General features: G+C 38.4%; 1 protein-coding gene across 6 annotated transcripts in view; it reads left to right on the top strand.

Annotated features, from left to right (window-relative positions):
- pknox2 (pbx/knotted 1 homeobox 2) overlaps positions 1 to 15,290 on the top strand; it is a 275,865-nt gene that overhangs the window by 223,254 nt on the left and 37,321 nt on the right. For all 6 annotated transcript variants that reach the window (XM_028810406.2, XM_028810404.2, XM_028810405.2 and 3 more), the window contains 2 exons: positions 3,575 to 3,746; positions 7,771 to 7,956. In XM_028810406.2, the coding sequence (XP_028666239.1) occupies positions 3,575 to 3,746; positions 7,771 to 7,956 (358 nt within the window). The remainder of the gene's footprint in view (positions 1 to 3,574; positions 3,747 to 7,770; positions 7,957 to 15,290) is intronic.

Raw genomic sequence — 15,290 nt, 5'->3', positions numbered from 1 at the left:
TGTTGTGATACACTGCTCCAAAGAAAACATACAGCTAGAAACTCTATTGTGATAAACATCTGTTTCAAACTGTGCTGAAAAGTTATTAGGGAGTTGTGCAATCTGTCATCACCTGTGATTTCATCTCTTACAATCAGCAAGTGACATGATCTCACACTCAAAGTCATGCAATGTGATGCCAGCTTAAAAGAGCTAAGTTGTAAAAGCCAGCAATATACAGAGCTTGACGTGTTTGCAAAACAACAGGTAAGTTTAATTAGTTGTTTTGCCATGCTGATTACACCCCAAATCCATTAACGTACAAGCAAAAGATTTCCTTTGAACAATGTTAAAAGAGTTGATGAACAACAAAAGTCATATATGCTGCTTTATGATTTAACCATTTTGTAAACCTTCACCTTGTTACACCAATGCAAATTTAATCTGCTTCATCCTGTTTTCCTAATTCTTTAGTCTTAACACTTATTCTTCTACCCTTTCTACAGTAGACCTTTAACCTTAGCTTCATTTCTACCTTTAAATTTTCACAATCTCACTCCATTTTTCACTCTACAGTACTGTTACACCCTTTATGAATGACTTGTTAAATGCATACTCTTATATTGAGTAAGACAAGGTGAATAGAAGTGAGCATGACATTTTTCAGTACTTTGAAGAGGAAATGGTTAGACAGCAGATGTACAGTACATATTTACTTTCTTTTACTTTATTACCTACCCATAGTAGTATAGGCATTGCTGGAAATAGGAATCTAGTATACCTGTAAAAAGGAATACCTGCTGGCCTTTCGATCCTTCTTCCTACTAGAACATTGTGCTCACTTTTATTTAACGTAACAAGCACTGTCTCTATACACCTCTCATCTACCAACAAAAAAAAAGCAGTCTGTCTTTGCCATGAAATCTAATTGATTAAAAAAAGATAAGAAGAAAGATGTCTGTTAGTGGAGATGACTGAGTGACTGACACAGATAAAAAAGAACAGGCTGAATAAGAAAGATGAAGTTAAGATCTTAAGTGGAAGAGGTGGGTAATGGAAAGACTGATCAAAATTAGTGTAGAAGCTGAGCCAGGCAGAAGGCTTTCTGTAGGGTCAAGTTAAAGAAAATGAGATGAGAAGAGAAAACTAAGACCACTAGAGACTCAACAAAAAGGGCAAAGTGTGGCAAAGGGTAAAAGCCATGCAAGTGCATTGTGCCAGGCTATTGCATTGGTGGGTGAAGAGCAGAGCATAAGTTGTAGGTGTAATAACATTAAGTGAAGTGAAATTAGAATGAGTGTGATAAACAGAAGGGCTGAAGAGATGGAGAAGGGGATGCAAGATAATTATTATGTGTGGAGCTACAGGTGTTATTTTGGATCATGTTTTTTTGCTTTTATAAGTGTTGATGAGGAGAATAAGGCTGAGAGTAATGAAAAAATGTGAGATAGAAGGCAGAGATGCAGTTTTTATGATTCTTTGATCAAGAGATGAATCATTAAGTCAGACACAAAGTCTGAGGAACAGAGTATTAAGGACAAACAGAAAAGTATAGGCAGGTTGAAAGAGGTGTCAAAATGTTGAAGTCTGACTTTGGTAAAGTTATTCAAAGGGCAAAACTAAAGTGATTTTCTAGAGTTTTTTTAAATTATTTTTAAACTGAATTCCTAAGCAATGACTTTCCTTTATTAAATCAAAGTTCAGACACCCTTTAAAATATGCATACCATGATGTCAAACTTCACACCGAGCACAGCATATGTGCCCAAAAGCATGTAGCGTCATATCAGCCCCAACACAAAGTGGCACAGACTATGACATCAACAGTAAAAAATGTGAAATAAAAAATAATCACTAAAAAATGCTTTTCATTTCTTGGACTCTAAAACAGTTGAGAAGAGGTGAACTTAAGAATAGTGCAAAGCAAGAGAGAGTGAGAGGGAAAGTAAAGTTATTTAGAAAGAAAGAAAAAAGTTGGGAAAGTGACAGAAAGAGAGAGCTAATGAAGGAAGGCCCAAAGTCCACTTTGGCTTAACCAAAATCAGTAAGACGAGGTCAAGTGGCCCATAACCGCTGTATGAAGGGCTCATCTTCACCTTGCAGGCATCATTGCATCACCTTTTTGTTCTTTCTACCTCTGTTGCTCTGTTTTGGTAGAAAGACAGCAGAATGTTACCCCAGTCAATGAGTTCCATCCAGGTGCTGCTCAGCATTTCAAAGACCCCTGATTGAATATATGAGATTCTGTTCTGCAGTGCCCCAAATTAAACAGTCTGGGCTTTTAGCCACTGAGGTGCTTCTCGTCTATTCCCACTGAAATGCCATGTAACACAATTACTAAAGATTAATTAAGGCGGAAATGTGCAATTTAAAATATGGCCTGTAAGAGTGCCTGTGTGATGAATTTCATCTTTGCACTTGATTGGCCAGGTTTTGTACCCAGTGAATGTTGTTAGTTAAATTTTGCCAGAAACTCTCGGAGAGAAGTCAAGGGGAAGCTTTTACTTTGAGGAGATGGGATGAAGTGGGGGTAGGAGGCACTTTCATGCTGTTCATGACAAGAGTTGTCTGGAACGGCAGGCAGAACCGATCCCCCCAGAGAGTACGTGGGTTCATATATCCTAATCTCCGTGCCGCTGGAGTGGAATTTGCCTTCCTCAGCCTTGGACTGGCCCCTGCGGGACTGCGGAGTGCTGTGCACAGGAGCCCAGCTGCTTGCTATTCAGATCACGGCCTCTAAAGAGAGCTGCATTAAATTGGGATCAGGCAGATTAGAGTCTAATATACCCGACTATTAAAGACTGCAAATGAGCAGGATGGGTGAGGCCGGGGGCCGCGACTGCCAGAGCATGAGTGTGTATGTATGAGTGTGTGTGTGAGTGTGAAGCACTAGACAGGATGGGTTGGGGGAAGGGAACTGCTTAAAAAGACAAACGGAACCTTGTATGTTTTGGAAGGAGTGGAATGGTGTTTGATGGGTCTTTAGGTGCCTGGTGTGGTGCTTCTACACTTCAGCAGTGAGCTCCATTATTAAATATGAGTTGTTCTTGTTCACCTGAGTTTAAGAGACAGCTAACAGCTTAAGGCGATATTGTCTTTGCACATGATATAATGTTACTTTAGGGGCACACTCAGATTTACTGTTCATTTTGCTCTTCAATGCTGATGCCATTCTATTCAGGTTCTTGTGATTTCTATTCTGACCATTAACCATAATCATTTTCATCCCATTCTGGATCAAAAATAAAGAAAGGCACAGTATACAAAACCACATGGAAAAAAATCATACGCATAATGCACTAACACAGACTAAAAAATGTCTTCATAATTTTACAGAAATGGAATAAATCAACACAGTGACTGGCTGTTACAAAAATATATTTTGCAAGCCTGAAATATGGTTATTCTTGATGTATACAGCTCTTGTTCTAGGAAAATGTTATATGGAGATTGGAATGGTGGTGTGCTGTCCTGACACATTTCAGAAGCCATGAGTTCCCATTCAAAAGTCAACTTAGACTGCAGATCTTCTACATTTTCAATTTTACTTACTCTGCACTTCTTCTACCTTCAGCTTTTGTCACTCTTTTCCACAGGCACCCACTCTTCCCACTGCTGGCTCTGCTCTTTGAGAAGTGTGAACAGGCTACACAAGGTTCGGAGTGCATCACCTCAGCAAGCTTTGATGTAGACATTGAAAACTTTGTCCACCAACAAGAGCAGGACCACAAGCCCTTTTTCAGTGAGGACCCTGAACTTGACAACCTGGTTAGTTTTATGATTGCTGGGAATGGGGGTAGAGGGCAAAACTTCAGTTGGAGCTAGTAGTGGATTTTACGTCCCACTGCTGAAGTTTACGATAAGCTGTAAGATCCACCACTGTGACATTCTTTCCTTTTTCTTGAGTTCTCCTGTTTCATTTCATTTGATATTTGTTGCCCAGCTATGTTATTGTGTTCTTTGAGTTCATATGTCCTATACTTTCCTTCTTTCATTTTCTGATGATAGAATCCAAACCTACATTTATAGTTAACCTTACATGAAAAACCAAAAAGTTACTTCAGGAAGTGGAACTCAAAATAACATTTACCTTCTCTTTATTCATGTGGTATAATTTCTAGCTCCTCTTATTCTTTACATACAGTATTGTCACTATGCACCTAAAACAAAGTTCTTATTATGCATGAAGTTTAAGTGATCATTTCCACTCATATTTATACACATTTAAGGTCAAGGGATCTAACTTTAGTTTTTTGTTGTAAGTCCTGTCTCAGTGTCATTTGTGGTAGTAAGGTTCACATTCTTCCTGAGCTCTTTAGTCCCCCTTGAATAGATGGCATATACTTGTAAGATTCATGTCAGTTACATCTCGTACCTTTATTGTTTTGGTTGTGAACATTGAAAACACTGTGCACATAAATTTTGAAAGTGAATCTCAACATTAAATCTATATTCCTGTACACTACCAGAGCAGTTTTGGGTAATAGAACTAGAGTATGCCTTTTTTGTTTACTTTGCTTTTCTCCAGAAATTCATTTCAAACAATAAGACCCCATCAAATGCCTAAATATTTGTTGCTTTCATGCAATTTTATTTGTAGGGAAAAAGTTATTTTTGCTCTTACCACAATGTCAGTTGCTCATTCTCTATTTGATTGGATGCTTTAGTGGATGCCTTTACCACCTGATGGCCCTGTCCACATGTTGTTGTACGGCTAGGCTATCACTTTCACACCGAATTGTCCACTGTTCCCTTAGTGGGAACAACAGAACATCCACTTAATGTATACTTTATCATTGTGCTTCAAATGCCACATGAACAGCAAATGATTTCATTAAGACGTAGATCATGAATGCATTGCGCCCCCATGTTGCACGACAGTTAAAATTAATTTTTCAATTTCAGTAATATTTTCATTGAAAAAAATCCCCACTTATTGTTCACTTTGTCCTTGTTTCCTCTGATGGCCCACTTAATGACAGATGCTACCCATAAGATAGACATCACATTTTCATTGTCCAGTTATGTGATGTGAGGTGTGGAGTCTAATTGATGTTTAAATGCTACTGCTCCCTCAATGTTGTTTTGGGTGGCAGAACCCCACATAATGTTGACATTTTCCTTGTTGCCCTAATGCCACATTTAATAGCACTTTATCCTTAACACTACAATGACATTTTCATATTCATTTCATAATTATGTTACATCTTTTACACTAATGTTGCACTGAATGTCTAGTGTCATCCTTAAGAAAAATATCAAGAGAGATGTAACTACATTCATTTTTAAATTAGCTACTGCCATCTACGTTTAATTCTAGGCAGCAGACCCCCATTTGATGTTTTTTCTTTTCTTATATCCCTAATACCCCATTTAACAGCAGTTGCCCCTAATGACACATTAAAATCCATATTACATTTGCAATCCTTGCCCATATTTAATGAGAGCTTCATCTTACTGATGGTTAACTGTTTGGCTTGCCCCTCAGTGTTGTAAATTAGAGTACTATACTCTGGCTTTGTGTCCATAAGGCTGGTTTGAGCAGCCAACTCCAGGATTAACGTCACATCGACTCGGCGTTATCCGTGAAGGTCAGTGGTAGAAAACACCTTAATGATTAACTTTGGCCTGCTGACCACAGAGGTCAGTCTTATTCACTAGATTAATACTTCATGTTCCAATTTGCAAAAAAAAAAGCTTTAGCATCTCATGAACAAATCATATTATTAGGTCATTTTAAATTCCCTCTGTATTTAATGTTTACCCTGTCTCTACAGTGCCACCTAGTTGTAGGACACAGTGGGTGGCTGTGACAGGTGAATGCACTCAAATACATCCCTGCACCAAGCTATTCTAAAGCAGCAGTGTGATTGATCTCAGGCTCTTCTAATCCTAGCTAATATCATCAGCAATGCACTTTGACATGAAAGAAGAATAAAAGGCTAGATGTATTAGTAGCCATTAAGGACCCAGCCTCCCCCCTCTCTCTCCCTCTTTCTCTCTTTCTGTGTCAGCCCCTCTGCCTTGTTTCTTGCCTGACAGTCAGCTGTAATTAGAAATTAGGGAGAGAGAAAAAAAAAAAAGGTCAGAGCTCATCATTATGGACCCGCTCGACCGGCTAGTGCCGCGCAGTCAATTAATTCTGCATCTGTGTGTTTTACGAGGCTGTGGTCGCAAGCAGCCCTCGCCCGCCGTAACTCTTTGCTTGGGACAGTTATACTGCGCGGCCGGGCGCCGAGAGAGATGGCACTGGGCCGCGAGTAAATGAGCTGAGATAATTGGCAGATTTATCCCCTACTTGGCGCAGTGCTTTTCTGCCCATCCCAGTGCCCTTGAGTGCTGACTTTCAAGAGAGTTGTGGTAGGGAAAGGGGAACAGACAGCGGCCTGCTAGGTAGGATGAAAGGAGTTGAATTTTGGAAAAGCAGAGGGAATATCACTTAGGGAAGGGTTCTTAAATTTTGGGGTTCAATCTGATTTTCTGATTATATGATTGTGCAGATTAATCCTCTGTGATCTACACATATGCATAATACTCACATGTCATACCATTTGGCTCTAGACTGAAATACAACGAGGAAACCAAGCTTGGCACATCAGTATAATGAGCAGGAAAGGAATCCATTAGTATGATGTAAGCTACTTACATTTGCTTAGTGGAACTCTAGACTGACCTTAACACAGCCTGTTTGGTAACACTCATAGTGACACAATAAATGATTGGTAATCACATAAAATTAAAATAGCCAATCTCATTTGCATATGTAGGATACAGTTTTACACATTTTTAAACACAATATACAGTACATTGTAATTATACATATGTTTAATGTGACCTTGACCTAATGCAACGTTTCTCAAAATTTATTTACGTGATATATGCATACAGTATGTGGTTAACGGTACACTCTCACAGATAGAGGAGACTGAGTTTAAATCCCTTCTTCAGAACTGTGTGTAGTTTTATGTTCTCTCTGTCTTTGAGAGTTTTTTCCAAAGACATGCATGTTTTGTTTATTGACAACCCCAAATTTGCTCAAAATCAAGGAGTGTGGCTATCTGTGTGCCCTGATATGGACTGGCATCTCATTCAGGGCTACCTTCAGTCTTGTGCCTTATTGTGCCAGTCAGTGGATGATCTTAACTAAACTAAGATAAAAATGATCTCCAAGTCATTCTAATTTTCTTTTTTATTTCTGATTTCTTTGAAATTTTCTGACTTGTATTCCTAAACTAAAGCCATGCTATATTTCTAAGTAATTACATGTTTGGGGGCACATTGACATGGTTCCAGGGATCCTAACTACAATTCTAGTCACTGTGTGTCAGAACTTCAACCATTTACCAGTAAATTAACACATTAGACTGAGTAGTGTTCCTAAATTTCCTAGCGTGAGTAAGTCCAGGTGAGTGAATGGACTGATCTCCCCTTCTGAGCTTGTCCCTGCCTTGCTGCTGCCAGAATAGGCTCCAGACCCCCACAATACTTTAATGGATTGGGACAAATACATAGATAAAAATATGCCTCACAAACATGATCCAATAATAGTAATAATAAAATCCCATTGAAAATAAAATAAGGATGCTCATTGCTGATCAGATAAAGTGCCCCCTATGTATTTGCAATTACTGTGGCATTCTTTTTTACATTTTCTTGAGCTCTTTCAGTGTGGTTATTAAGCTAACCAAGTAAGCCATACCATGTCGTCACTGTTGTCATTTGCCTTGTGCCTAAGTGTGCGGTCTGAAGAGACAGGCAACTCCCAGTATAACAATCTATTAATCCCTTCCAGATGGTGAAGGCAATCCAGGTGTTGCGGATCCACCTGCTGGAACTGGAGAAAGTCAATGAGCTCTGCAAGGACTTCTGCAACCGCTACATCACTTGCCTCAAGACCAAGATGCATAGTGACAACCTTCTTCGTAATGACTTGGGTGGGCCATACTCCCCCACACATAATTCCCTCAGCGTTCAGCAGGTGAGCAAAACAAATCTAGTTAGTGAGCAGGTAACATGTTTGAACAGACTACTTGGTCCCTGAAAGGCTCAGTGCAGATTTAAAATGGCAAAGAGGCAGCTGCCAAAACCTCCCACACAAACTTATAAATGGCTGACTGACACATATGAGGGCATATGTGTTAAAAAAATGCCTCACAGTTTAGTAATGGTGGCCTTCTCAGTAAGAACAGGACTTCTCAGAATGCGTGAAATTATCTGTTTTTGTTTCAATTAAATAATATATTCCAAAAATGTCTAAAGCTGTAACTGGACTTAAGCATGCTGCTGTGTTCTTATATAACATTTAATATTTAATCACAAAAAATTGAATCAGAGTGTGTTTCATTTTCTGAGAAATTTAATGGAAGTTTAAAGTGTTAATTTCACTGGAAAAGAGTGTATGTAATTTATATACTGTACTTCCTTGAATATCCTGTTTGTATGTCTGTTATATACTGTTTGTCACATTTTGGCTGTATATTTATCTTTTATGTAGTTGTTTCCATTTTAGGCTGTCTTTAATTCATCCATCCATCTATCATACAGAGTCTTTCACATCTATCTATCTATCTATCTATCTATCTATCTATCTATCTATCTATCTATCTATCTATCTATCTGTCTGTCTGTCTGTCTGTCTGTCTGTCTGTCTGTCTGTCTGTCTGTCTGTCTATTTCCAGTTTCTCTTGAAATGTAATCAGTTTAAATGCAGTAAATGGCCTAAAATAGTGAAAAGGTAAGCAGTAAACATCCTGTTTAAATTTGGGATAAAAGAGCTCAATCAGCCATCTGTTTTAGGGAGAAGTAAATAGTGGGAGAAATATAAAGTGACAAATTAAGCGGGTGGCAGTTTCATGAGCATACTGACCAAAACATACTGCATAATCAAAAAACAATCTCTCACTTGCCTCCAAGGTATTTACTTATGGCAGCACTTCTCCTTCCTTCCATCATGAAGGTGCCCTTTTTAAAATGATCATTAGATTCTCAGCACAGTTACAGTGGCCAGGGGGTTGGAAGGGTAAGGAACAACACCTAGAAAGCCCTGTGGTCCACCGTCCAAGGTTTGTTTCTCGTGAGGAGGCCCAGGTCTCTCTGCATCTCTGAAAGAATTAATAATGCCCAAAGGAAAACTACTTCTAGACAATAATACTTTCAGATATGTATTCACCATTACCAGCAGGTAAGAACCAGGGTGGCACAAATCAAGAAAGAGTTTCATTTTTAGAAAAAATGTTCTTTATCTATTATATATGCTTTTTGGATGCTTTCTCAGATCTACAATTGCTATCCAGAAGGTTGGCTCACAACAGGAGGTTTCTCTTTCCATGTCAGACAACAAATTGTGGAAGAAGCAAACACTCTTGGTTTAGATAAGAGAATTGCCAAACCTTTACTTAAAAAATGTGGGGAGGCTTAAATACTATAAATAGTTTAATCTCATTTAATAGAGTGTTGTGGATGGTCATTTATAGTTCAGTCTTTACTAGCCTACAACAGCTTCTGCACATACAGAATACTCCTCGGGAAAAATGCTAATATTACACTTTGATTCTTTTAATTAGAGAACATGATCCACTAACATAAAAGCTGAGCTTACATGGTATGTCTTGAAAAGGACAGTAAATAATTTATCAATAAAAGCTGATAAAATTAAACTTGGTCAAGCAAGAAGATAATAGCAAAAGCCTACACAAAATAGGCAAAGTACTGCCCAAAGCAATCAAAGGTTTTACATGTTCTTCCACAATAGGAACATGAGGAGTATGACCTCTTAACAGCTGTTGACCCCAACATTAGTCTTTCCAATAAAAGATAGACCACACTGGCTGTGTTATCCATTGTCTCACATCAACACAGTGACTTGAGTGCAGAGGTTTCTGGTAATGGAAAGGCATCCCAGGATGGTTCACTCCCTACAGTTTTATAATGAAAAAAAAATACATTCATATGACAGACATATACAGTTAGGTCCTTAAATATTTGGACAGAGACAACTTTTTTCTAATTTTGGTTCTGTACATTACCACAATGAATTTTAAATGAAACAACTCAGATGCAGTTGAAGTGCAGATTTTCCGCTTTAATTCAGTGGGGTGAACAAAACGATTGCATAAAAATGTGAGGCAACTAAAGCATTTTTTGAACACAATTCCCTTCATTTCAGGGGCTCAAAAGTAATTGGACAATTGACTCAAAGGCTATTTCATGGGCAGGTGTGGGCAAGTCCGTCGTTATGTAATTATCAATTAAGCAGATAAATAGGCCTGGAGTTGATTTGAGGTGTGGTGCTTGCATGTGGAAGATTTTGCTGTGAACGGACAACATGCGGTCAAAGGAGCTCTCCATGCATGTGAAAGAAGCCATCCTTAAGCTGCGAAAACAGAAAAAAACCCATCCGAGAAAGTGCTACAATATTACGAGTGGCAATTTGGTACATCCTGAGAAAGAAAGCAAACACTGGTGAACTCAGCAACGCAAAAAGATCTGGACCTTCATGGGAGACAACAGTGGTGGATGATCGCAGAATCATTTCCATGGTGAAGAGAAACCCCTTCACAACAGCCAACCAAGTGAACAACACTCTCCAGGGGGTAGGCGTATCGATATCCAAGTCTACCATAAAGAGAAGGACTGCATGAAAGTAAATACAGAGGGTGCACTGCAAGGTGCAAGCCACTCATAAGCCTCTAGAATAGAAAGGCTAGATTGGACTTTGCTAAAGAACATCTAAAAAAGCCAGCACAGTTCTGGAAAAACATTCTTTGACAGATGAAACCAAGATCAACCTCTACCAGAATGATGGCAAGAAAAAAGTATGGAGAAGGTGTGGAACAGCTCATTATCCAAAGCATACCACATCAGCTGTAAAATACGGTCGAGGCAGTGTGATGGCTTGGGCGTGCATGGCTGCCAGTGGCACTGGGACACTTGTGTTTATTGATAATGTGACACAGGACAGAAGCAGCTGAATGAATTCTGAGGTGTTCAGAGACATACTGTCTGATCAAATCCAGCTAAATGCAGTCAAATTGATTGGGCGGCGTTTCATGATACAGATGGACAATGACCCAAAACATACAGCCAAAGCAAGCCAGGAGTTTATTAAAGCAAAGAAGTGGAAAATTCTTGAATGGCCAAGTTAGTCACCTGATCTTAACCCAATTGAGCATGCATATCACTTGTTGAAGGCTAAACTTCGGACAGAAAGGCCCACAAACAAACAGCAACTGAAAGTCGCTGCAGTAAAGGCCTGGCAGAGCATTAAAAAGGAGGAAACCCCAGCATCTGGTGATGTCCATGAGTTCAAGACTTCAGGCTGTCATTGCCAGCAAAGCGTTTTCAACCAAGTATTAGAAATGAACATTTTATTTCCAGTTATTTAATTTGTCCAATACTTTTGAGCCCCAGAAATGAAGGGATTGTGTTAAAAAAAATGCTTTAGGTGCCTCACATTTTTTATGCAATCGTTTTGTTCACCCAACTGAATTAAAGCGGAAAGGCTGCACTTTCAACCGCATCTGAGTTGTTTCATTTAAATTCATTGTGGTAATGTACAGAACCAAAATTAGAAAAAAGTTGTCTCTGTCCAAATATTTATGTACCTAACTGTAATTTATTATATCTGAAAGTAATGGTCCATTTTAGCAATTTCTTCCCTTTTTGGTATGCCTTCTTTGGGTGGATCACTTTTTATTGAAAATATTGTGCCCTCACTATACTGTATAAAATACCCATAATCCGAAACTTTGTTTCTGTTCATCTCAGAGGTTCTCCAGTTCTTAAGATGTTTAGCTTTTTCTTGACAAGATATTGTAGGAGTCTGTCCTCAATTTGTTTTTAATCACATTATTATTTTTTCGGCTGACCAGGAGTTCATACTTTCTTTTGTTTCTGTGTGTTTTGAAATGCGTTTCTTCTTTTAGCCAAATGTGTTTTATTTGATATTTCTCCTTTTATTAATAGAGACGTTTTCCTCCTACAGTGTTACATGATTGCAGAGCTGGTGGCCCACTCATTGGAGTTCATGTGTTATATACAGTATGTGTTTACATGGCTTTCCTGAATCTACTCCAGTTTTCTAACCAAGACAGACTGTTTGGTCATATAGTGATAGAGTTGTATTTGTGGTTGTGTCCTACAGCCTAAAGACATACAGTTCTCATTAGCAATGATGAAATTGTCCTGTGTCAAAGTAGAAGTGTGTTCTGTTAGAAAATGTCCTTCTGACCAAGATTTGTTTTTGCCTTGTACCTCTTAGCTTTATTTGGTTGAAATGGGCTCTGGCTCATCAGTAAAGCACACTGAATTAAATGACTTCAGGAAGTGAATTCATGTAAGTTTTATCATTTAATCATATAATTACTTTAAAGTTTCCCCTCATTTATTGATGCAGTTTGTTAACTGGTGGTTTCATAGCACAGCTGTGTGTGCTGACAGCCCATCAGTCCTTGGTTCAAAGCCTACCTTTTTGCACAGTGTCACTGTGGCCATGTGGATTTTATTCCCACATCCCCAAAGATGTGCATGTTAATGAATTGGTGTTTTCAATTTTACCCTGGGGCTGTGTGCATAACTGGATTTTGCCAATGGGCTGGTCTCATTTCTGCCCTGCACTCAGATTAACTTCTAGTCCTCATGACACTGAAATTAAGTACAATGTTAAGTATGAAAGGCACTAGTTAACAAGAATGTTAACAGGTTTAATGCTTTATTCTATTTTTAATTCTTTAAAAGTATATTATTTTAGCTATTACTTCTGTTGTTTTGGCTAACATGTCTATAGAGTCAGTCTGAAGTTTTCATTGGATTTTGAATGCAAGGATGCTTTCCTGTTGCTATTGTTGTTTTCAGCTTGTTTAAGAGATAGGGTTTGCATTAAAGGTTCTGTCTTTTATATAAAAAAAATGAAGGACCTTGTTCAAAATTTGATTTAAAAAAATCTTTATTATAATGTCAGGTTAGTGATTAAGCTCTCTGGACTGAAATTTTTGTTTCTTTTTTGGTTATGTCTTCTGCTTAGTGTATTCTGTCACCAGAACAGTATTTAAAAGGTGATTTACTCTTTGCAAGTTTTAATGGTCACATTGGTCTAATTTTGTTGCATGTTGTTCAGACATGAAATTAAGCAATTCACTGTAATTTGTATAGTCACTTGAACTTCAAAAGTACTCACCCTGATGCTGCAGGCTAAGTGCCTACTGGCAGAACAAGAATGCACATAAATAACTTAACCTGATATGTGTCATCCCTATAAATATTTGCCAAAATTTAATTGATCTACTGTATTTGTTCTGTAACACTATACAGGATGACATACTGGTTAGTGCTGGTTCTTGCTATCTGCAGAATCATGGATTTAGACCCTGACCTGGTCTCCATCTATGTGAAGTTTAAATTCTCCCTGTGTTTAAGTACTCCAATTATACCCCAAATTCTAAAGATCTGTGTTGAGTAGAGCAGAACCCTAAGTTGGCTCTGTTTGAATGAGTGTGCCTTGTGAACAACCATTGACCCATCTAGATTTGTTTAGTGCCTTGATTTTGCTGGGGTAAACTCTGATCCTCCTGATTATGAAATGGATTAAGTCCATTTGAAAATGATGTTATGGATGAAGGTTAATTTCTTGACTGATGATTGATGGTTGAACAACACACCAGTACCTTTAGAAACCATACAAGACCAGACTTCAAGGCTACTATATTTATGTTTCCTTATTTATGTATTTGTAAATCATCTGGAATATTGAGAGCTGGGGTCCTCTTATTGTTTTCCACTGAGTCATCACTTTGTAAGTTAAGGAATAAGAAGTAATTTGCAGGGTTTCTGAGACCACATTGTCACAACTCAAGTGCCACACATCTGCTTTGAGTAAAACCATGAAATCTTGCTGTTTCTTGATGCCACAGTGTAAGAAGCAGTCCAGACTGAACCATAGACATTTTGTCAATCAATAGCTGCAGCAGACAATATAAACAAAACAATGTCCAAGTGATCAAATAATTAGGTAGCTTAAGTAAGGTTAATGAAACGTTAAGAGCTCTCAACAATCTGGCAAGTGCCATTGCACTGGAGCACTTGTGTCCCGTCCCACCGTTCATCAGCTATGGCATCTCAGCTCTACTATTTTAGCTGAACTGTGAAAATTTTAATTTTTTCCTTCTGATACCTGAGGTGCTTAATCCTTTGAGGAATGACTACATAATTCTCATAAATCTAGTGATATATCAGTGGCCATTGAAACCTGTGTGTGTACATAAAAGTTTTAGTCATCCTGCTATAACACAAATCATGCTTCCAGTACCTGTGACAGAAAACTGCTGAAGTTCAGTGTCATGTGGTTGACATGAATAGCTGGCATTCCTATACCCAAATTTCTTAACATCAACTGAAAAACTGACTTGAGCCAGCCTGCCCTGGAATGTGGTCAACCAAGGACTGGCATGGAAGGCTACCCATCCTGTGATGTTTGTTCAGTCCCAGCACTAGCATGAGTCTATGGAGGACACAGTAAGGAACGCCAGCATTTTGTAATTTATTAATTCCTCTTTCTGTGTGTTTCCACGGTAACCAGGCACGTCCAGAGCGATTAGAGAGAAAGAGCGAATGAGCGATAAAAAGAAGGAAAAAGGAGACTGGATGGCAAGAGAGATAAAAGAGACACACTAAAAGCCACAGACGTCACAGTCCTAGAGAGAGAGAGAGACAGAGAGAGAGAGAGATGGAGAAACAGAGGATGGGGTTTGGTGCTGGACGTGGGGTGAGCAGAAGTGCGCTGATGAGTTTCAGTGCCCTGGCAAATTGAGATGCACATTTTATTTTTAATCCGTAATTTTCCAGAAAATAACGAGGAGAAAGTTAATGAGATGGAAATCCAGCCTGCTGCCTGCCTGCCGCAAGATTTTTTTTTTTTTTTATCTTTCTTTAGGCTGAGATAATTAGAATGCAAAACGATAATGAGGATGGGCTAATTGTTGAGACGTGGAGGTCGCAGAAAGAGGAGAAAGAAAAAAATCTTGTTCTTTCTTTCTTTTTTACTGTTGAGCCAGACTGACTTGCCCATACCTCATAAGCAGAAGTTCAGTTTTCCAATAACTTGATGATTGTAATATTTTAAATTTATACTGTTATATACATATTATATTCTTCTTCTTTTGGCTGATGTGTCCACAACTTCACAAATGAAAGTAAATAATTAAAAAATGCACAGTAAATGATAAAAAAATGGCAACTAAACAGTAAAGACCACCTAGGAAATCTTCCAGTCAGCTGATCTCTTTTTTTAAAAGTGGTTCTAGAATGACATAATGTTCA

Source organism: Erpetoichthys calabaricus, chromosome 9, assembly GCF_900747795.2.
Source record: "Erpetoichthys calabaricus chromosome 9, fErpCal1.3, whole genome shotgun sequence".
Lineage (NCBI taxonomy): Eukaryota > Metazoa > Chordata > Cladistia > Polypteriformes > Polypteridae > Erpetoichthys > Erpetoichthys calabaricus.
Note: the sequence above shows the minus strand (reverse complement) of the source record. Positions and strands in the feature narration are given on the sequence as shown.